This window comes from Oxyura jamaicensis, chromosome 1 (genome assembly GCF_011077185.1).
Source record: "Oxyura jamaicensis isolate SHBP4307 breed ruddy duck chromosome 1, BPBGC_Ojam_1.0, whole genome shotgun sequence".
Classification (NCBI taxonomy): domain Eukaryota; kingdom Metazoa; phylum Chordata; class Aves; order Anseriformes; family Anatidae; genus Oxyura; species Oxyura jamaicensis.
The window spans coordinates 81,893,916-81,918,475 of NC_048893.1; the positions used below are offsets into that span (position 1 = coordinate 81,893,916).

The 24,560-nt window shown below is 40.3% G+C and overlaps 1 protein-coding gene across 3 annotated transcripts in view; it reads left to right on the top strand.

Annotated features, from left to right (window-relative positions):
* The first annotated feature begins 376 nt into the window (after nucleotides 1–376).
* The window catches only part of TBX15 (T-box transcription factor 15), a 99,267-nt gene continuing 75,083 nt past the window's right edge, over nucleotides 377–24,560 (top strand). For 2 of the 3 annotated variants that reach the window (XM_035314520.1, XM_035314528.1), the window contains exon 1: nucleotides 377–898. In XM_035314520.1, the coding sequence (XP_035170411.1) occupies nucleotides 697–898 (202 nt within the window). In that variant the 5' untranslated portion in view covers nucleotides 377–696. The remainder of the gene's footprint in view (nucleotides 899–24,560) is intronic. The other variant, XM_035314535.1, reaches the window with a different exon arrangement.

Sequence of the window (24,560 nt, forward strand, 5' to 3'; positions counted from 1 at the left end):
AGGGGGGGGGTTGGTTACCAGAAGCCCCTAGGAAACGTGGGTGCGGCGGAGAGAAGTGCCGGAGCTGTTCCCTCGCTGCGTTTAGGGCTATGTGCTTCCTAACAGCTCCCCGCTCTTCAAAGAGTTAATTCTCCCGGCCGGTGCTTCAGATGGCCAAAATTCCTAGCCCCGAAGCCCGAGTCTCCCTCCCTTCCCCATTGGGTTGCAGCTTTTGGGTTTCTCCCGATCTCTCTCTCCGATTGGCCAGGGACACTTTTTTTTTTTTTTCCTTTCCCGGCCCCCCCCCCCCCCCCCAACCCCCCCAGAAAAAAAAAAAAAAAAAAAAAAAAAACGAAAAAAAAAAAAAGAAAAAGAAAACACAGAAGTTTGGATCAATCAGAGAGAGACAGAAGGAAAGGGGAGAAGGAAAAAAAAAAAAAAAAAAAAAAAAAAAAAAAAAAAAAGATGAAATCCAGCCTGCAGCCCCTCTGAGCAAGTGCTGGGGACCTGGGCTGTGCACACCCTCCCGGCTCTGCCTACGGAGTATCTGCAGCCTCATGTAGTTCCTTCAGGAGACTGAGGGCTGGTTCTTCTTGGGGGTGCAGCTGGGGAGGGGTGGGGGGAGAAAGAGGCGAGAGGCTCTGCCTCTGGTCCCCGAGCTCTGCGCTCCCAGCCACTGGTTGCTCATCTGCCCAAGGGTCCGGGCTGGGGGATAAGATGAGTGAGAGGCGAAGATCGGCGGTGGCCCTCAGCTCCCGAGCGCACGCTTTCTCGGTAGAAGCCTTGATTGGGACAAATAAAAAGAGGAAACTCCGAGACTGGGAGGACAAGGGGCTGGATTTGTCCATGGAAAGCCTCAGCCCCAATGGCCAGCTAGGGGACAATGAAGACCCGACTCAATGCCTGGACCTCAACCCCGGTTAGTGCAACTACTTTCTGCTCTCAGTGCCCCCAGCCCCTCTCCCTTCCCCGTGCCGGGGCTGCCCCCGCTCCGCCGGGCTACGGCTCCACGAGAACATCCGGGGCCGGGGGGGGTCGGGACGGGACGACAAGTTTTGCGGAGATTTCTCGGTTTTTGTTATTATTATTATGACCGTTATATTATTTTAGCTTTATAGGGAGTTTTATCCTCTTCACCGCGGCTCTTTCCCCCCCCGACTCCTTGATCTCCTGGGAGCGGAGCGCACCCCCCCGCCTCCTCCTTCTCCCTTTCTCCTCCCTCTCCGCGCCTGCCGGGTCGCGGCGGTGCTTGCCGGCTGTCCCAGGACACGCGTTTCACCCTGTCCCGGAGCTCTCCGACCGGCTGGGTGCCCGCTGGGTCGGCGGACACAACCCCCACATCCCCCCCGGGAGGGGGCCCGATCCTTCCCGCAGCGCCGGGATCGGGTTCTCCGGGGCTGAGCGGAGCGGCCGGGATGGAGCCGGTGGCGACGGGGGACGGAGGAACCGGGGCATGGGGAGCAGCGCCCGGGCCGCGGACCCTGGGCCGGCTGCAAGATATTTGGGGGGACAGAGCACGAGACTCCCCTTAAAACAAACAAACAAACAAACAAACAAAACCACCCTATTCTTTTTGAAAGAGAGCCGGTAGCGTGGAGCGATCATTTGGCAAAGCCCTAGAGCTGCTCACCCCCCCGTCCCCTGTCCTTTTCTCCCCGGGCTGACCCCGCCGCCCCCCGGTCCCCGGCCCCGCTCCCGAGCGCTGCGAAACGGAGCCAGTGGCGCTGCTCCCGCAGTTGTGGTGTGCGGAGAAAAGGGGACTTCAAATATTTTCTCTTTACGTCTTTTTCTTATAGTTGGGGTACGGGGAGGGGGGGGAAGGTCAAGCGATTTCTGTTCGCCACCCCATAAAAGAAAGGGAAGCAGTGTCCTCTACTTGCCCCAAATCCACTCCGCCGCACTCAGAGGAGAAAATACCTTATATATATATACATATATATATGCTTATATATGTGCTATTTTATATATATGTTATTTTTGCATGAGATTCCCCGCAACATTACTGTGCCAGCTGCCTAAAACCCGCCGTGAAAAACAGAGAGATCAACGAGAAAAAAAAAAAAAAAAAAAAAAAAAAGCTGTTGTAAAAAATCTGTTAAGTGTTTTTGAAGGGAGCAAAAGACCGGGAACTGCGGAGACCTCGCCCCGCTCCGCTCTCAAGGAACGACTTTTCATTTTGGTTGTAACAGCAGCAGCTCTTCCCCGTGCATATCGTAGGAGACGGAGGTAAAATCTTCCGCCCGGCACCCCTCGCTCAGCCGAGCGTCGGGCGTGAGAAAGAACGGACAAAAGGGATCAAAATAGCAAAAGCCAAATAGGAAAAAAAAAAAAAAAAAAAAAGTTTCAAAGTGTTCCTCGTCCAAAATCATAAATACGGGAACAAAAATACAAAAATCCGCTTTGCAATAACAAATAACAGAGCAGCTAGGCGCATTAATCTTCCTCCTTCTATTTATTTATTTTTAATTATTATTTTTAGAATCGTTTCTCATTAATTTCCACCCTCTACAGGATATATATTTTTTTGTTGATCTAGAAGATTAATTTTCTCATTTCTCCATGATTTCGAAAAAAAAAAAAATATATATAGAATGGAAAACTCCCCTCTGCACCAGCCTGGAGAGCGGGAGAGAATAGCTGCTAAAATGCCTGAAACCTTAGAAAGCAAACGTGATGTTTTTCATAAAGCAAAGGAAATCAAGAACAGTTTGAGAAATCATTTTTTAGGAGGTTGATAGACTTTAAATAAAGTTCCCGACTGTAATTTGCGCAGTCACTTCATTAAAACCAAAGCCTCCGCAGCGTACCTTTGCTGCTGGGTGAAAATTGATTAGCGGCCATGTAATGGTCACCAAATTCCATCTTTACAAGACCCAATTAAGAGCAAACTTTACACCTAAAGTATTTAAAACTTGCCAAATCTCCAGCGATATACCAAAAATTGGAAAGGGGAGTTTTTCTAGCGTCCCAAACCATCGAAACTCAAAATTGCTGCTCTGGGTAGCGCAGGAAATAGCACAGGGCTGCTCTTTATCCTGCAGATATTATTGGTACGGGCTTGCTCACAGAGAGGCCCCACGGATAACAGGGACCATTGGAAAAATAGGGATTGATTTTGCCTGGGATAGAGCAAATCGGTCCAGCCCGATTTATCGAACCCTTCCCCAAAATCGGATTTGAGCTGCTGAGGGGTCGCAAAGCCGAAATTAATTTGCCCCAGGGAATCAAACACCGCCCGAGGAAGAGGAAGGTCTTCGTTTCTTTGCCCCGGGTGTGGAGATTTCTCTCCGGCACGGCTCCGGCTCCTTTGCCACGTCTCGCAGGGGTTTCCTCGTGCCCCACAGCAGCGGGGAGCAGCGCTTTGGCCGAGGGGGGGGTGGGGGCTAGGGTGGTGGGGGGGGCGAGAGCCTCCCAGAAGAGGCGAGGGGAAGGTGCTGGGCTGGGGGTGGCTTGGGGAAAGGTGAGAGGAGCGAGCGGGTAAATGGCCTGGGTTTGTAAAAAAAAAAACATCTCCTGCACATCCGAGTGATTTACGCCCCGGCCGTGAATCTCGTCAGCAGAGCTAACGTGCTGTTTTACGAGGCTCGTTTAGAAAGGAGGATAAAGCTGGATTTTAATCACGTGTGCGGATTTTAATCACGAAGCCGCGGAAAGGAGCGCGGGGTGGCGGCGGCTTCCCCCCACCCGACCCCGACCCCGTTTAGCGGAACCCCCCGCGAAGTGCGGCTGCTCTCCCCGGCGGTGGGGAGACACGCTTCGGGGGCAGAGCACAGGGTGGGGAATAAAAATGCACAATTTCTCGCCCTCATGTTCCGCACAAAGGGAGAAACACGGCGGTGTGCACGGAAACGAATTTCGCCCGTCCAGCCTTCGCATCACGCACCGCCATCCTTATCTTTTTATTGCGTGTTAAAAAAAAAAAAAAAAAAAAAAAGAACACGCGGGTTACAAAAAACAAAACAAACAAACAAAAAAAACACAGCACATTTTCTAGAGTTTTATTTTTGTCGGTCTGCGAAGACATCGCGTTACAAATGGTTTTTGGTTTTTCGTTCTGTCTGTGTGTCGTCTGAAGCGCCGTTAATCAACTGCCGCGAGGCTTTGCAGCGAGAGGCAACAATCCGGCATGCACGGAAAGAGCTGCAACGTGTTTAGCACAGCCACTCGTCCGTAAGACCAGCATCACGTCGAGGTCCGAGAGCCTGAGCGAGCCTCGCGTTGCTGGCAAGAGCGAGCCCTCCGCTCCTCTCCTTGCGGCTCGAAGCTCTGCCTCGGCCCGGAGGTGAGGCAGCAGCGGCCGTCCTGCCCTGCCCGCACTCCGCTGCAAAGCCCCGCTCCTCCCGCACGGCGCAGAGCAGCTGGGGCAGGAGCGGGGGCCAGCGGCGGGCCGGGGGCGCCCGGAGGTGCGGGGCTGGGGGCGTCCGGAGCCCTCCAGCTGCTGGAGAAGGCAGGCGCGTCGGAAGAGTGGAAGAAATGCGGATTTTTGTTTGCTTGGTTGTTTAAATATATGTGCTTTTGAAGGTTCGTATTGATGAACTCCCATTTTTTGACCAGTGGCTGCTCAAAAGGGAGCGGCCAGTTTCGGTAGCTTCTCGCTGAAGCTTTTGTTGGGGTGCTCGGTGGATGGGGCGAGGGTCTCAAGAGCTGGCAGAGGGCTTTTTGTCACCTCTTTCCTGCGGTGGGGCGATCTGGTGTTATCAATAATACCAAATTATCAATTAATACCAAATTATCAATAATACCAAATTATCAATAATACCAAATTATCAATAATACCAAATTGCGGTGCTTGAGACTCGGTGAAGAGAAATGCTCCCCACCTCCGAGGTGTAAGTCGGAGAGCCTTAGCTTAGTTTTGGGCAGAAATGCTGGAGACGAGGATTTATTTACCCGACGCCTTTCTATCAAACGTGCGTGTGCGTGAATTCACTCCACCTGCTGGGCTTCCCTCCCGAAAAGGGGGTACCGAGGGGCAGTATCTGTGCATCCCATGGTAGGAAATGTGAAAACCCGACCCTCGCCAACCCCGCCGGCCGCAGGGCTGGTGCTTGTGCCCTTTCCGGCCGGGGTCCGGGGTCCGGGCAAATGAGGTCAGCGCTGACCTGGGAGCCCGAGGAGCCACCGGGAGGGAAGGATTTGGCTCTGCGGCGGTGTGCGTCCTGCTGAACCGCTGAACTCCTGCCTCTGGGTCTGTTCAGCTCGTCCTGCAAAGAGGTGGACTGCCCGCCCTGCATTCGGGCGGCAGGTGAGAGAGAGTATCCCGGGGACAAGCCTGGCAGAACAGCAGAGTACTCGGAAAGAGGCAGCGCGTCAAACAATGTCTCCCTTTCTTTTAAAGGTATTTTATATCTACACCATTCTTAGGCAGGTTTGTTCCATCTGCGGGGAAGGGGAAAGCTGTTATTTCCAAAGACATTTCTTGTCTTTGACAAGAACTCTGGGAGAATCCAAAAAGCTTCTGTTACAAGCAAAAGTCAAGTAATTCCTTACAAACCATCAATCACTTCTCCCTCCTCCCACTTGGGACTGAGCGCTTATATCAAATATCAGCCCGGCTAGCCTCTCCTCAGGCAGAAGTGTCCTGCTTTATCTATATCTGTCTTTAAGGAAAACTGATGCTTTTTTCAGATGGAAAAGTCGAAAGATACCTTCCAAGAGTGCTACATCCAGGAAAGAGCATTTGCATTGTTTTACAACACAGTCAGTGCCGCTTAAGTCACCCCTGTTCACAAAGATCAGTATTCCTGTTTTAATCAGCTGACTTCTGGTATGACTCTATGCTTGCAGTCTTATGTCTTCAAACTTCAAAGATTTTTTTTAATGTATTTTTTTTAATGCATCCTGGTCTAGATTAATAAACTCACAGTAGTTTAAAAATGTACTAAAATCAATCTGAGAGCACTCAGGAAAATTTCTGGGTGTATTGAGAACAACTCATATGGTGTTTACATCAGTTCCTGTTGTAAGTAAAATCTGTTCAAGTGCAATTTAAATCACCCCAAGTGTCAGTATTGAGATCTGTAGTTTGCACTGGTGACATAAAATCAAGCTTAGGGAAAGAGGTTTAACTGACAAAGTTTTAGAGATCAATAGTTTCCCAGAGAGGCTAAGTTCGCTAGTGCCTGTTGAGGGAATTACAGGATTTTGTACTCGCTCTTAGCTTTCTGACATCTTACTGAACAATGTGGTTACTTTGCAGTAATGGGCTGGGAGGCTATACTTAAATCCAGACAGTGAAAGCACGGTGGATTTTCAGGCAGGTGATCAGGATGTGGCAGCTCTCTCCCCCTGGGAGGAGCGGTGGTGGGCACCTTGGTGCAAGAGGAAGCGGTTGCAGGCTCCACAGAGCTCTGGTGCCTAGCCTTGCCCAGGAAAGGGTTGGATTCTCTTTTTTTTTTTTTTTTTTTTTTTTTTTTTATTTCTATTTTATTTCTTTCATTTTTTTTTTCCTTCATCAAATAGATTTGTGTAGCTCTTTGCTGCTTAGCTCCAACACAGGATAGAATAGGCAACAACTCCAACCTTCCTGCTTGATGGGCACCTGCTGTCTCAGAATACATGTTCCCTGTGGTAATAGCTGTAGCACACTTCGGTGAGGAGGGCTATGGAAAGATACAGCGGTGTTATGGTACCATTAAATGGAAATCACTTTGGAAGCTCAGTAAGAAATTTTAAATCTGACAGGAAACGCAGTGCCAGTTAAAGTTCCAGCAACAATATTCATGCCAGTGGCATCTTTTAATTGTGTATTCTGCAAGATCAGAATACAATGAATTAGTAAATCAATCCAAGAAGTGACAAAAGCACTTGTTACAATAATATTTCCATTTGCCATTTGCTCAGTTGAGCTATCTATCTGAAAATATTGTGAAGATGGTGAAAGGACTGTCCGAAACAAACCCCCGTGACAATAAATTGTCCAATGTTGTATATGTGTAAGTGCAAAATTACAGCTGCTAGAGGGTAGGCTGGACGTAGCAAATGTCTTGGGTGAGCACACACACTGATTCACAGCACCAGAGGAATTCAGGGGGGGAATCTCCTGCCTGGAGCTGAATCAATGAAGGATTTTTCATGTGGAGACTGAACTAAAAGACAGTGAAAATTCTCTCTCTCTTTCTCTCTTTCTTTCTCTCTTTCTCTCTTTGTCTCTTTCTCACTCTCTCTCTTTCTTTCTTTCTCTCTTTCTCTCTCTCTTTCTCTTTCTCTCTATTTATCTCTCTCTTTCTCTCTTTCTCTCTTTCTCTCTTTCTCTCTTTCTCTCTTTCTCTCTTCTGTCCTTCCTAGGAAAATTCATGTTTTGGTCAATCTTTAAAAATTTATTTTTATGTAATCAAACCTCTTCACATTTTGAATTATGCAACTATATTTAACATGGTTCCCCAAAACCTCTTGTTTAAATTAATTTTAAAATCCATGAAAAATACATTTTAAAATTATTTTGCAACTGAAAAATATGACATTTTGATTTAGGTAATAATGAAATCAAGCATTTGGGCATTTTAAACCACTTACCAGTTTTTATTTTTTGCAATGTTTTTTGCCAAATTCTGCATAAATAAGTTCATTTCTCAAAAGACATTTTCTTAGTCAATTCACTGTATTTAAAAAAAAAAAAAAAAAGTCCAAGTCCAGCTAAACTTTGGCAGTGTGGAATTCAGTCCCTGTCACAGTGGACGGTTTCACTGCTGTCCATCTGCACCTGCTCATTTTTCTTAAGGCTTCTGATTTTCGTGAAATATAGAAAATAGTCAAGTATTGTTAAATGGACATTATCAGTGGTGTCCACACATATAATTCTTGGAAAAGAGTTTGGGAAGAGTATTTAACCAGCTGGTTAAGAACTGACACAAATTACAGGAATTTGCAATGTCATAAGACACTTCCAATGCTTTTTGTTCTTAATTTGGCAGATACATGATAAATAAAAGAACAAACGCGGGGCAAATCATGTATAGCACATATAAAGGTGCTATATCCTATAGCACTTTTATTGGAATTCACAGCAAAAATAGTTAGAAAATCACTGGGCCAGAGCACATAGAATAATTATGAATAACTTAGAGTTCTGCAACTCCATGCTGTTTCTGGACTCACTCTTGACTAGCATGAACATTTTTCCCATGACCAATGAATTAATAAAACCAAGCCTGTAATTTTTGAAGCTTTGGAAAATAGAGAACTGCCTGATCAGAAATCTACCCCAAAACTGAAGGGGAATCTGAAGACACCAGAATGCCTTTGCTTTTAATGAGAGTAAAGAACTGTGCATCAGAGACATCTTAAGAAGCTACATCAGCGAGTAGCAGTATTCCTAATTAAGATATTGAAAGTGTTGATTGACTGTGTGGATGCTTACAAACAGAAAATAATTCTAAGGAAATATATGGTAATATTTAGTGATATACGGTGTGCAGGATGAATAGGTCAGGGAGTCTTCAAAAGCAGGTTCTTGCTATTTTATCCCAGAAATGTCTGCAGAACAGTTCTGTAGGTTTGGATTTGCTGAGGAGGAAGGGACCTTGGGAACAGATGGAGAGATTCACAGATGGACTTTTTTTTAACCAATCTGCCCCACTTGACAGTCCTCCATCCTACTGAGGTGATTCTTTAAAAAATCAGTTATTAATTGTGCATAGATGCTACTGTCATGATTTTTATTATTATTACTTAGTTTGCTGAAAAAATTATCCCAGAGATGCCTTGCCATCCCTTTGTCAGCTTTGCATGTAAATGCTCTTTGCACTGGTGAAATGAAAATATATTTTTATTGTGCTTTAAGCAGTCATTCTTATCAGGGTAAAAAGGCAGTAGGGGAAGACCTGTTGAGTATTCCCTTATACCTTGTATCTGCTCAGACCTTGACAGCAGACTTCATCTATGAAGTCTGGATTCTGCTGCTGATGCCCTAACTTGTAATAAAATATCATGCAGTAATTGGTTTGGGTGATCCTAAATTTCTAGTTGATACATCCTTTTGTAAATAAGTGATCTTCCCTGAGTTTGTTCTTTTATTTATCAGGTATCTGCCAGATTATGAACAAAAGCACTAAACGTGTCCTATGACAGTGCAAAATATAATAATGCAAAGGTTATGTGGAAGCAGACTTATTAGGCAGCTACTAAACTAGGGCCTAAATCCCAAAAGATGCTTAGCATCTACATTTCAAAGCACTTTATGGTGCTGACTTTTGAGAGCTCAGCTTCTGTGACCTTGTTTTCAGTGGGATGGAGAACGTGCAATTGCTGTGGAGATCTGGAACCCCAGCTTGATTCTGGCTCTTCTGGGATGCCCGTGCTGGGCAGTCACGGCCAGAAAGCAGCTTCCCACACCAGGGCTGTTAGGACTGGGATCACTGTGTCTAATGTGCGGGAGCTTCTTCTTCATCTGTTGGAATACTGCGGCTGTCAGAATAAAATAATTGTGATTGTGAGATTAATGCCCGGATGACCACTTTTATGCTGTGGGAGGACCATGTTTTCCTTTCATCTTCAGTTTTCCTTCAAATGTTTGATAGAATGAAAACTGTCAGGCTGGATCAGATAAAGGCTTTTGATTATGCCCGTCTTTGCAATTTCTAAGTGTTCTTGCCTTTTTGTTGTGTAATATAATGCAGTAGTGCTCCATACAAGTCGACAAGACTGTTACTTTTAAACTGAGAAGCTGTCTTTTTGCTTCAGAAAACTTAATCTGTTTATGCTGGAGGGGTGCAGAAAGACCGGAAAATGTAGAATACAACGCATGGCTGTGGGTGCCTAATGGTTTTTATTTCACTTCAGAATTTAAAAGATAAATAGAAGATTTATTATGGTAGGATTTTGGGGTTTCCTGTGCCAGGCTCCTTGGAGCAAATAAAAAAAAAAAGTCTTCATTTATCATCAAACAGCTCCAGCAAAGTCTCCATCTGCCTAGTGGCAAGGCAGTCATGTTACTCACTTCAGTGCTGCAGAGCATTACCCACACATGGCTGTAACACCAGAGTGCTGCTGTGCTGGTCCCTGCAGCCCTGGCTGAGTGGCAGAAATCTTGCTTTGCCCTTGCAGAGACTGTTGGGATTATTCTGTACATAGCAATTCTGTTTATTCCAGGACTCAGGAAATTGCGCCTGGGCTGGGAAAAGGGAGGGTGGCCGTGGAGATTGCCAGCAGTGTGCAGCTATAGAAATGCTCAATAATTAATAGCTTTTGTGAAATATAGCCATATAATGAAGCTTGAGGAAAAAACTCCCCTTCTGCTCATTGGAATGAAAGATCTGATTGTAAGGTGGCATGTTATTAAGAGTGTTTCAAGATTGATTGCTTGAGTAAAATTAAGGTGCTGAGCATCATTTATCCAGAGTAATTGGGGAATAATTGATTTTTTTAAAAAATTGAGAGAGGGTTGACTACACACAGGACACGCTAGCAAGTAACCTGGTGCGGTTGTAGCCTTTAACCAAAGAGCGTATGAGTCCCAAAAGGAAATGGAAAATGCCTGCAGTGTTTGTTTCCTCTGTCCTCTTGCCGTGGGACAAGGGATATCACGTGCCAGTGAATGGACCTGGTGGCTGCTGTGGCAGCTTCCTTCCAACGCCGAGATGTGCTTGTGCATGAGCCTTGCAGGGATAAAATGGTCATGAAATAAGGGAGAGGAGATAACAGGGGCAAAGGAGGAAAAAATAGTAGAAAAAGGGAGTGCTGTTGGGAAGGAGAGAGAGAAACAAGGCAGAAAAGGTCAGAGGAAGAAAGGGAGTGTTCAGGGTTTCTTTTTCTACCCCAGCAGTTAGCTGCGGCATGAGGAGAAATTAGAGACTTTTCAGACTTACAGCTTGCATGTGGGTAGTCTCATGTTTTCTTCCCCCAAAATGCTGAACGGCATGGCTCCTTGAGAAGCAATATACAGTTATGGTCCAAAAGAGTTTCTGAAGGCGCTGGAAAGCAACTGAATACATTATACCAGACAAATGCGCAATCATTTGGTATAGCTTAGATATGTAAGAGGCCTGTGGAAAAAGATAAAACCTCTCAAAGAGGAAGAAGCTTTCGGAAAGAAAGAAAGAAACAAACAAAAAAACTAACACAACCAATTAAGTTTTGTTCCCATGGTCTTTGTTCTCCATGTTTTGATATGAAAAAGTCAGGCATTTCAGGAGAAATTAGAGTCTTTTAAATTAAGCATTTTCCCTACAGTGAACTCCATAGGATTTTTCCTTAGAATAGTATTTTAAATCCTACTTACTACTCTTATGTAGGACTTCAGCCTTTTTATAATCAATATATGTTTCACATGAAATTATTTTAGGTTTACATTATCATGCTGGTGCATTGGCTGAACAATATTGATTTTCTTTGTGTATAAAAACCAGATATTTGTTCTTTATATTATTCACATTTAAATTATCAGCATACAGAAGAGTTGTTAAGTTCCCTTCAGAATGTGTCACTCATTCTTGCACTGCTTCTTACTATATAGATATACCTACAGGCAGTTTATGATTGCTAATTAAATTATGCGTAGTGCATTTATTATAGCTAAGGAAGTCATTAAACTTACGACAATCAACTACTAAAGATAATTCAGGCTCTCCCTCTGCTCTGAATTTCTACTTGTTATTGTGTTTATTTGTGTGTTTTTCCTGCGGGAGAGGGTGGAGGGAGGACGAAGGCATCTTTGTTGTACAGCAGCAGAATTTATTGGAAATGTTGCTCTTTCATGTAGACTGATGAGGGCCTCATAATCTAAATGAAAAATTATGAATAGCAATAAAGTTTTTGTTATTACAATGATTTCTAGCTGAATGAAATTATTTAATCAAGAAATGACCCTTAATTATTTTATTTATGAAAATTCAGTCACTTGCTGAGTATTCATGAAAATGTTTGATAGTCCTGAACCAAATAGTTGCTATTCACTATAGTAATGACACAGTGATGTTTCTTCTACAGATAAATGGGAAGGAAAAGCTTATTATTAACATGGTCATCACAAGTTATTTTGATTTTTTTTTCTCAAAAAATGCAAGTGTTTCTTTTTACATTTTTTTCTGATTTTCCCCTTCCATTTTTCTTTATGACAGAGTCACAGTCAATATTTTCTGACTTGTCTGAGCCATGACGTAAATCACTTTTTCTTCTATAAATCGGGATGCTTATCTCACATTATTTGTGAGGCAAGAGATGATTCATTGTTAGCATTTAGGATGTTACACATACTTAGGCTGTTGACTCTTTGGAACAGCCCAGTTTTCTGTTTTGCTTGCGTTTAATATTACTGTGGAGTGTCAATCCACATCGAGGGCTTTTGGACACTGCAGTTGTAAAAAGAATAATATTTTGAAGGTGTTGCTGGTTAGTCACCTTCCTTTAATAAGACAGCATTTACACCAGCCGTTTACACTGTGGTTGGCTAAATTTTTTCCCATGTACATACTGAGATGTGATCTTCATTTAGTGTGCCAGACTTTGCTGCTCTGAGCACAGCATGTCAAATGTTCTTAACTCTTCCCTGCTATCTCTGTCATGAGGAGAACGGGGACTTCAACCAGAACTTGTCATTATTCTACTTGTGGGCTGAGTTTGACATCATTTCAAAAAAAAATCAAAGGGACCCCTGATGATATTGGAGCAAGAACTCAGAATTCAGTTCAGGGGAAACCTTAAGTGAAGAATGAAGAAATAATGAAAGTACAGATTCTTGAAGTAGAACAGAGGTGTTGTATTGTTTCAGTGCACAATGGATCATAGGTTAGATCTTCATTTTATAAAGGAATATGCTGTGAAATATAGTGGAAAATTCCTGAGATATCTTTCCCCTTAATCTATCTTGGATACTGGGAGAAAAACCCTTACATCTCATATATCTTAAAAATAAGCAAGGGAATAGAAAGCAGTAATTTCTCATTTGTGAATGTAGAGAGCAATCTGAAGCAAGATGGCTGAGTCTGCAGAGCTCCGTTATATCTTTCTCTTCATGTTCCTTCTTTCGTTAAAAGTAACAGAATTCCCAGTTCAAATTGCTGGCCCAAAATGCTTCCTGGTTTAGTAAGAAAATAGCAGGAATCGGTCAGTAATTGAGCTCTGTACATGCAGCATTTTCAAAGCTGTAGATCTAACAGTTTTGTTCTCTTCAATTAGACTTTGACTACACCCACATAGATAAAATGGTTATTATTATTATTATTATTTATGAGGGCACAACTTTTATAAACTTATTTTAAATGTTCAATTTCTTTTGTTTCTCTTCAGAGGAATCCATAGATACCTAATTTGGGCTAGATTCAGCAAACAGCTGAGAACTCTAGCCCATTCTATTATTGTATTTAAATATAAGCTTAACAGTGGCAATGACTTTTTCCAAATACCTCATATTACCAATTTTTAGCGAATGTAGTCCTCTCTCTTTCTCTCTCTCTCTGATTTCTTTTTGTTAAGAACTGGGAATTTTTTGCAGGAAAGAAATTCTTGTTGCACTTACCAGTTCAGTAAAAGTGACTGTCCAAAAGTGAACAGCAAATCATCTGGGTTCACATACGATTATACTTGTCATACACTTTCTTTAAGTTGTGTGCAAGTCTCTCTATATAGGTAGACTTTTAGTATTAGATACTATTTATATTATACTAATAATATTTTTAGTGTATATCTATGTATATATTTGAATAAGATTGTAGTCTAATCATTTTCTGGGCTGACTAAAGTCCTGAATTTAAACTTTTAACTTATTTTAAACATTTTAGAAATCTCTATCTTTTATGTTCCTGTTTTGCACTTACAGTTTACTATGGTAATAACTATTCAATACTAGTGCTGTGTTTGATGGCTAGAAGTAGGAGACTCCTACTCTGTAAGAAGTTTCAGGCATTTGGTAATGAAAGCAACTTCAATTTCTTTCCTGCAATGGCATTCATTTTACTGTGGAATCTGAACACCTGTTTTTGTCTAGGGCAGCAAAGCATTGCCTTGTTTTTCAGTGGGAGAAGCACTGTTTTATCCATCAATTTATCCATTTTAGTTTGCAGCAAGTAACTAAAGTAAGGACCTAGGACACGAATGTCAAATCGTCTGCTGTGTTTGGTGGGAGCCTCTCAACAACAACTGTATTCCCATGGATCCAGCAGATACATTCGTGGCAGCAAGGGTTTCCCTCAAGGCAAAAGTGGGGGTGAAATTCTCTCTTAGAAGGGCAATTCAAAAAATTCCCCGTGTTAAACAGAAGTGCAAAAACCTCTTTTAATGAAAGACAGATTTCAAGCGTTTGCCTAAGATTATCACTTGGCTAAACTGAAGCAGAGCAGCAGAAATTCCTGCATCATTTACATCCCTTGAGCAAGGCAAGGGCAAAAGCTGGAGGGAAAATATTCAACGGTATGGGAGCAAACAGCTGTGAAGAAGAAAAAGCTATGCTTTAGTAGCTGAATCTCTTAGCAAAAGAAAATAATAGTTTAGTAAAAGCCAAACTAAGCAAACCCTGGTCTGTGCCATGCCATAAATCCTTAAAGGGACACCGTCGATTTGCACTTAAGAAAGCCTGCTCTGTTCTGAAATCTTCCAGCTTCCGCCAACACTCCCTTTAAATACACTGGATGGCATTTAAAAGTGTATTAAAATTTAATTTTCATTCCTGGGATCTTTCCTGCTCCCCTCATTGTGTTTGCAAAGGTGGTTTTTGTTAGCCAGTTTCCTCCTTGATATCTGAGGCCCTGATCCTGCCAAAATGTATTCATGTCCTTCATTGCTGAGAGTCTCCCATTGAAATCACTCCCAGCAGGAAAGGTGAGCTCATATTTATGTGTTTGTAGGATCAGTGCCTAATTGTAGGGGAAATGGAAACTGCAGAGTTCTGTCAGTGGCACAAATTAAGCAATACAGGATGTAGAGTGAAATATATTTCTTTAATTCTTAAATTATAGAAACTCTAGATGTGATGTGTAACTATAGAAAGAGAAAGACCCTTCAGAGAGGAATGTAATTTTTCGGCTTGTAAGTATATAGTTTTAAGCAGAACTGGCCATTAAAACTATGTGTATCGAAATGATTGTAGTGAGGTGAGGAATCAGATTATTTTCATTCTGTATTTTCCTTTCAACATAAAACTGTTGATCCCTTTTGTTGCTTGTCATTGAATGCCAGTGGGACTTTGACTTAAGTTCTCTTGGTGTGTGATCTAATTTTTGCATATTTAACAGTTCTGGTGCAGGAACTTAAGTTTATTTAGAAGCTGACTTTTTTTATAAACCTTCCATGGTGGCAGCACAAGACAGAATGTTAAGCAAAGTGAAACTGTGTCCAGTCATATGTCCTTATTCAGAAAAGTTGTCTCACTGAAGTCACTGGGAGCTGGAAAATATATTAGATGCAATTTATGCATTTACTTGAACCTATAAGCTTAAATTGCATCTGAAACTGAATATATATATATATATACTTTCAAAAATGATATTAAGATTTTAAGTATGATACTGGCATGCATGACCGTAATGCAAAATTCTAGTCTAGCATACTAACTTTAAATTGTGCTAGAGCTGTTTGAGTGTAAATCCACTGTCATCTGGCAGATTTGGGTACAGACAGTGCACAAAATTCCACCAGACCCAACATGATGAACAGCAATAAAAGGGGACTGAGCTGTTAGATGAGAAATTATCTTTTTTTTTTTTTTTTTTTTTTTTTTTTTCTGGGTATCAACGTGAGATAAAAGCTGAGGAAAGGAGTTTTGCTATTGCTATTACTCAGTTTTTGGGCTTAATTTGCAGGAAATTTACGGAGAAGTGAAGCAATATTTATGTCCAGTTGCCTCTTCTAATGTAGTAGTGCAGCTCTGTTATTGAGAGCCATTTGCAGAACACAGACAAGATGTTAGTATTTAGACCTTGTAAAATAAGCATTTTCTCTGTCTCGGCATGTCCTGCCTGGATGAGTACACAGAGCAAGAAGCTAAGATGGTCTCTCAGATGGGGTGTTAATTTGTACTCTTTTTTCTTTGGTTTAGTCATTTATTTTCACGGAATTTGCAGACATTGTATCCCTTTGAGATCTCTGTCCCTCTGTCAAACTTGGTTGAAGCCCACCAGTGAGTCAATCTGGACCTATGGGTCCAGAAAATTAAGAGGAAAGGGAAAACTGGCCAACTGATGGAACCCTGTGAGCCTAATTTCCAAAGAAATATAATCAAAATATTAGATGCATAGACGAACAATCTCTCCTCTTAAGATTTTTCATTCCAGTGTTCAAAGGAGATGCTTTAGGCTAGAGTTATTTTATGTGCTTATGAAAGGACAGTGGAAAAAAAAAGTTTCACACTTCCACACAGCTTTTGTTATTTGTGCAGATTCATTCTTCAATGTTTAGATCTGAGTGCCACTTTAGGAAACAAAACCAATTGCATAATGCTAATGCACTGCTGGTAAAAGGGTACCCACTGATCCTCTGTGCTCTTTTGCTCCTGACATAGATTTTCTAAACAAAGGATTTCCTTTTTACAATATTTGATCTCCTTTCATAATATTTGACAAGTAGAGAAATAGTTAATGAAGTGCAGCATACCATGATTAGCCATCAAATCAGCACCTGAAGATATAAACAAAATGCCCAAACTCATTACTCCCAGTTTAGGTTCTGCAGATTCACACAGATGTCCATAACATGTCTTGCAGATCTGCTGTGCCACTCGGGTTAGAGGCAATTTCACGCCCTGATGGCAAGGGTGAAGGGGGGTGAGGACAGCAAGGACCTGAGCTTGGCTTCAGGTCCTGCCACTTAAAGGCTGCTTGATCCCAGTCAAGATGTTTTGAAACCTGTTCATTTTGTTTCAGGCAGCATTTGAGTATTCCATTGGTGATAGACAAATAAATAAGAGATAAGTAAAAATCTGTATGTATGACCCATCATCCTATAACTAAAATGTACTTAAATATGGCAAAATTAAGAATACCATTTGAATGCAGTACTTCAGGCTTAATTCTTGCTTTGGGAAGTTCAGTGTATTAAATTGTATCATTAAAACAGTCATGAGTTTTATCGAATATCATTTTAATTGCTTGTTTTTTTTTTTTTTTTTTTTTTCTGGGAGAAGGTTTGAGTTGTCACACATTCAACTGATGTACTGTAGCATTATCTTAATGTAGATTCAGACAGCCCATTCAGGAACATTTTCCTGGAGATGGATGTGCCTTCACCACTGCTCTGTCCCTTGGGATGCTTTAGAAGCTCTGACAAATCAGAGGGAAATATTTCCCCTTATTTGGTAAATGCTAACATTTTTCTAATGATAATGCAGAATCAACTTGCTTTTTCTTTATTTTTTTATTTTTCTTTTTTTTTTTTTTTTTTTTTTTTTCACAGTGATTTTCTATAAATAGCTAGATTCCATGAGTGAAAATCTCCCTGGCAGGGAAACCCAGATTAAGAACTCATTTACTACATAAGACTAATTTAAACCCCGCATTAAGGGTTTAGTGCAGTTTGTTGGCTCCTCCATGGAGCACTGGATATGAATTTCACCAGAATATTTATAGATACAACATTCCTCCTTTGTATCACCATCTGCTCACCACCTCTGCTTCTCTAGCTGAGCTTCAGGGTCTGTACCAATGTCAGCGGAAGCTTTAAAATCTGCCATTAAAATAGCAACAACAGCAAAGATCTGCTGTTAAAATAATAGCAACAACATCCCTCTGTGGGATGCTCAGGAACACACGACTATGGACAGGCCTGATCCAGCATTCCTTTCCTGCCCTGGGAGCTTTTTGGGGAAAAAAGAAAAAAATAAAAAAAATGCCTGGGCTAGTTCCATTTGTGTATGGAGAGCTGAAATATGGAACTACTTTCTCCCATTGTCCTTTTGGTGGAACACTAGGGAGAGAGTGGAACAATGCATGGAAATGCCACAGAGGAAATGTAAAGAAATGCTCAGCAGATTAATTCAATATAAACAGAGCTAAAACCATGGATAATATTAATTTACATTTTTTGTTTGTTTGTTTGTTTTCAAACGACTGTTCATGTAATTGTAACTAATCCAGCTTCCACACCTATTCCAGTTAATGGTAGCAAGATTAAGTTCTTATATTCAATAGGAGTGGGACTGAGCTTATGGATCACTTGCCAAGCACACTGAAGACACAACTACAGCTGAGAGCAAGAAAGCAGAATGTGAAAAATGAAAGTAATAAATAAAAGTAATTTTTTTTATTTTTTATTTTTTTACTTGATTGTAAGGGAGAACCATTGTTGATTGTATTTGTTTGGTCCATGATTTAGTTCTTTTTTTTTCTGGGTGGCTAATTATATAGAAATTGAGAAATGTTCCTGGGTAACATTTCAGCACATGTAAGTGACTAATGCGTTCGTATTGTACTCTCCAGCATGACTTCCTAGAGCATTTTAATGTTTGACTAGCAGAACATCAGAAACAGTGTAATTCCTGACATGAAAATAGGATCATAGTGGCTAGTATGAGAGAAAAATATGACCACAGTAATCAGTTATATACCCTGAGAAGCGTTGCTTTTCAAATTTGATTTAAAACATAGCATAATACCACTTTAAGAAGACAATCTAAAATACCGCTTAATGAGCCTTGTCAAATAGAAAGGAACTAAGAGCTTTAAAATTTTAAAATTTACTTTTTTTTTTTTTTTTTTTTTTTTTCACAGAAGAAGAATTTAGGAAAAAGGGACTAAGTTAACCACAACAAAAGGATGGAAAGGACAGAAATTCAAGATGGAAGGTGTCTTTCGATTAGCTGCTATCTAGAAAAGTGCACAAGTGACTTTTAACCATGAGAGTTAAAGATGTAACATCAATGGGGTATGTGAGGTGTCTTTGTGGACCTCTGTGGACCTTGACATTAGTGCAAAGTGTCACATTGCCCATTGAATTGGTTGCTCCCACGCTATTTTGAGCAAGTCCTGCTTTAATCACCATACCCATTAATATGTGTTTGCAGCACTTGGCTTTTGATTGTCTGTTAGAAGGAAACTAATGCTAATATTCTTAATAGCTGTCATCTGGGTATGGGATATGGTAAAGGATTTCTTCTCTGATGCAGAAAACCCTGTGATTTCCCAGCCTTAAAATAAGAAATTCTTTCAATTTACATGTTGAAACTGAAGGAGGCCTGCTGAATTTGTTGCAACTATTTGATGAATAATAAAAAAGAGTTCTGTGTCTTGTGCAGTCACTATGAAGGGTAAAGCTCAGTGTAGGAGGAATCATAAGAACGAAATCTAGAGGACCAAGACTGCTATTAGGTTTCAGCTGTATATCAGTAATGTGGCTGCATGGAAAATATTAGTGATAATTGATAACCGGTCATTTCAGAACAGCGACCTTGCTTTTGGTGGTGTTCAATTTCTAAAAAACTCAAGACTCTGCTTAGTTATTGCACGGTACGAATAGACATTTGCAGTTTCATGGCATATTAAGAATATATAATAAATATATATAACATATATTTAAGAATTAAACAGCAAAAAGTAACACAAAATGACAGCACTTTAAAAAAGAAATTGAATAATGCTCTAACAATTATGAAGAGTAGCGGGAATACCATCTTTGTACAGAAGTCCTCCCCTGTTGTGCAAGATTTTTTACATTACTCCCACTACACATTCCTAGAGCACAGTTGGTAAAGCAAATATCAGAAGAAGGTGTGAATTGGTACTGTTTCTTCTGTAAGAGGGAGAAGGGCTGCTGCAGTTTGTTTTAATCCGAACTGTGCAAGTCTGTCAGCAACAATAAATGGAAACGAACAAGAGACCAAAACAAGGGGGTAAAGTAAGAGATCTCCATAAGATAAGGGAGCCCAATTTATTATTTTTAATGACAGGCATATGGAAGAGACACTTCTACAACAGTAGTAACAAGAAACAGTCTACCATTTAATAACTGTAGAAGATATCATTTATTTTTATGGCAGGTCAAGAGCCCAATCCAAAAAACAGATGAAACTTTGCTTTCATGAACTCAGCAGGCCAGACCCATACAACACAAGCTACTTCTGCAGTTGGGCCTTTCTTTGAAGTCAGTTGTATCTGCCTTTGCACTACCAGGCACATGAAGCGTCAGAGTTCTAGGGAAAGAAATCTTTAAAAAATTACTGTTGAGAAAATGTAAGATGAAAAGGAGAGTGGGGAAGTAGTACAAAGGAAAACAAAGACAAAATCCACATTCTTGTGGCTATAAATCAATTCCAGTGACCTGAGTGAATTTTCACTTGTTGATACTATGTGAGACTGACCCAGAAAGATAGAAGTATGAAAGCAGTAGCCAACTGGGCAGAATAGCAGTGAGATAGCCATTATCTGAGTAATCTGAGATAAATTCCTTTTATTTTTGTTCAATAAAAGCAAGAATTGCACAGTGCAAGCCATATGGATGAGGTCAGGCTGTGCAGCATCTCCTCTGTATGCCTATGACTTCCTGTCAGTAATCTAAAAGAGCTTGAGACATGACTTTAATCTGACCTTGCACATCTACTGTATTTTAATTTCTTTAATGTCTACTGAGACAATAAAGGATCTCTTCTACTCACCCTGGTGTTTAGCAGAGAAGAAAAATGGGATGAAATGCCCAGAAAATGGTTCCTGGACAGAGGTATCCATTTTGTCAAGGATGTGCCTGCCTGGCTTGGAAGAAGTATCAATTATTAAAAGAGATAGCTTATTTGGTCTGCTCCTTTGCACTTATTCCTGGCCAATTTAAGCTTCTTTCTGTTCAGCTGGTTTCCTAGTATCTCTTCCCTAAATGTCCAGTATCTCCTTTTTGTTTCAGACCTCTCTTTCTCTGCTTTTTCACCATACTCTTAGACCATCTTGCCTACAGCAACATTACTGTTGATAATTCTGTCCAGATGTTGTCTGGCACATAATCTTTAGGCCAGGCACTTCCTAAGATATTTACCTTCCATTAAACAAAAACAAAGACAATTTTTTATTTGGACAACTAAAAACACCACACCAAAACACAGCTACAGCAAACAGAAATTGTAAAACAAAATATTCAAGCTTCATGAAAACATTAGCATGATACAATTCACATGAGGTAAGAATTATGCCTGTTAACAAACATTAAAACACACACACATGCAAAATGAATAATTTATTTCTTATATCATATTTTATTGTGCCTATATATAATAATTCATACATAAACAGTATTATTCATCAATGGCCAAGAAAAGAAAGTACTGATTAGGGACTTGAACTCATTACCTGGTGATTTTCTGTCTTTTGTGTAAGCAAAGAGTTGAAGTTTTATTTACAAACATCTTATTCTGACTCCTTTCTAGAAATGTGACTTTGATGGTTTTCTCCATCTCTCTTACCAAGGTCTTCCAGAATTAACAGGCTGCAGCTTTAAGCGGGAAAGTACAGTGCTGGTTAAAGGAGGAGAAATGGTATCTTCCACATTTTATCATTTCACACTTAGGGTCTTGCAGCAAGAGGAATAGCCTCTCTTCCTTCTGTACAAGGTGAACACCATGTGAGGAGCAGCCCAGAAAATCCAGGGGGTATTGCTGCCTGCCAGAGGGACTAGGGCTCTTGTCAGGTCCACTCAGAATATTTGGGCTTTGGTACAAACCAGGATGGCAGGAAAGAATCGTGTCTCTCAAGAGGTCCTCCAGTGGGAAAAACCACCATTACAGAGTATATGTTGAACTGTTACTGCTTCAATGCAGAACTATATTTAATTACAGATTTCTTTGAGAAAATCATACTGGCAAGATGAATAGCCTATGTGTTCCCCTACTCTCATTCACTGTGCTGATGTATCTACTTCTTCATTAGAATTACAAATATTTTCTAAATTATTCATTTTTTTTCCTTGAGTTCATATATGGCAGTTACTCAGAAGGGCAAAAATTCCAGATGAGAGCTCTTATGTGCTTATTGCTGATGGCAATGGCTGATAGAAAAGAGGAATTCTTATTTTGTTATCACAAATCTCTTCATTTGACACCCTTCTCAGAAAGAGTTAATCTAAATGGGTGACAGCTGTCATAATGCAAAGAGATATATACATTAGATTGAGTGTAGAATGGTTTTTTTCTAACCAAGATGGTAAACGTAGAAAGATGAAGGGAGATGAAGGGAATTTTTTTTTTTTTTTTGCTATTTATCTGTGTATACCAAGGTAGGCCAAATAAAGAACTCACTTCAAATTTATTTTTGTTGTTCTTAATCTCTTTCTTATGCAGCAGTGATCTCAGAAATTTCCTCATGCTGTTCTCATTCTGTATCAATCTTTGAATATAGCTTTGCCCACAAGTATAAAATATACTTCAGCTGGGTTCCTTATTTCGACTGAGCTCTGAAATAATATGCCATGACTTTAGGCCTGTAAGACTTCCCATTGTGGGAGGCCTCAACAGTACCAAGCTGTTGGGTTTTGGCTCTGTGTATTGCCAGATGAAATTCATGACAACAGCTTTTCAAGTCTTTAAAGTGATGTCTGGTACACACAAGTAAGCAATGAAACAGGAAAAGAAAGAGAGGGGGTATATTCATTTTCACTTTTTTTTTTTTTTTTTTTTTTTTTTTATTATTTTAGCACATCTCAGAAATCTCTGTACTTGTCTTATTTCTTTAAGCTTTTTAAAAATCTATTTTATTTTAAACTTTATATTTTGGACCAGATTAATATACCATTATATTTTAAAAGATCTGAGCCATCCAAGTATCTCACTGAACCTTTAATGCCCAATAGTTTTTTATCTGAGCTTTTTTTGGAGGGGAAATGCAGAAATGCAACACTTTTCTTTTATCTTGACTAACAATTTTATGTATAGAAGCTGAGCTATACCTACATGTTTCAAACAATTCTGCTTATGAGGCATCCTGTGCAGAAAGTTTCACAAAAAGTTATCTCAGGTCCTGCCTCTGATCCATCTGCTAGTTGTTGTTTTATCCTGAGAATTCTGACTGTGGCCTTGTGGCCAAAGCAAACAGCTGTGAACTTTTGGCAAGACTTTGGTCAACTGTCTTCCCCTTGAAGACAACCAATCCATGAATAGGCAAGCTGTAGGATCTTTATTGAGCATAATGCAAACATATCCTCAACATATCTTCAAAATCATAGTTTTAATGATTTGACTATAAATTCCCATTCTATTTAATCAAATACACTTCTATACCCAGAGATAAAATGTCCAACTTACACCATTTCTAAGCTTTGCAGCTCTGTGTTGTAAAATTTTCATTTATTTTTTTGTTCTGGAAGATGGACTTTACTTTGCACAATCTTGATAAATAGGTTTAATGACACAGTATTTGGTCATAATCCATTTGTTTTTGCTGCCTCTTTTTTTTTGTTTTTGTTTTTGTTTTTTCAATAATGTTACTCCCTTCCATCTGTTAAGTGGGTTATCCAAGAATTCTGTATTTCTTGTGTGCTATGGGAAATAAGTCCTTCAAGTGGTTTAGAAGTTGTTGGATTTTGGAGAGTTGACCTGTAATCAATAACTGTTTTGGTCTCAAATCACCCAGTGTCTCTTCTCAGCATGTTACCAAATATCCTTTGCCATCCCTTTTGAAGAAACTGTCATATTACCTTTTTTTTTTTTTTTTTTTTTTTTTTTTAAATAGCCTGTCCACCATCTTTCTCTTGCATAACATTTTATTTATCTTTGTCTTTGGGTTGGTTCTGTTTTACAGATTTGCAGGAAATCCAGCCCCTCCAATCCATCTAGACTTTTTCACAGAACTTTTAAGAACCTTTCTGCTTATCTCAGACTGAAAGGGATTCATCAGGACCTCTTCTTCACTGATTCTTGGCTTTATTAAATTTTTACTCGTAACTTTAATATCAATCTTTGCTTTATAAGTGTGCTGCAGAATTTTCTTATTTCAATGAGCTTAATATTTTCTGCTAGATAACTGAAATTTATTTTCCAGGGTTATAAGCAGAGCTGTATCCAGTTGAAGTTAATATAATTTGTTTTAAAATTCAGTGTTTAAAATCTAAGCACAAGGAGTGAGGATATTTAATGACTACTTCCAGAGAGATCAAGGTAACATTATTTAAAAGGTTTCGGTGACAGGGAACACATCAGTGCTGGAACATGTATAATGTGATTGATGTTAGTAAGTGGGGTTACACACACCCTTACTCACTGAATTGATATCCACTGAACTATGAGCATTACCACCTTCCAATATTATCAGGATCTAACAAGGCGACTAGCCTTGTTACCTTCTTCTGAGCAAATCCTCATCACTATGACCTATCAAGGGTTGGATTCATGAACCAAGTAAAATTGTCTGTCCTATCTTCAATTTTATTAAATATTTTTAAAAAATAAAAAAAAAGGAAATGGAAGGAAGGAAGGAAGGAGGGAAGGAAGGAAGGAAGGAAGAAAGGAAGGAAGGAAGGAAGAGAAAAAGAGAAGGAGAAGGAGTAAGAGAGAAAGAAGAAAGAGAGAAAAGAGAAAGAGAAAGAGAAAGAGAAAGAGAAAGAGAAAGAGAAAGAGAAAGAGAAAGAGAAAGAGAAAGAGAAAGAGAGAGAAAAAGAGAGAGAAAAAGAGAAAGAAGAAAGAAAGAAAGAAAGAGAACAAATGAAAGAAAAAGAAAGAAAGAAAGAAAGAAAGAAAGAAAGAAAGAAAG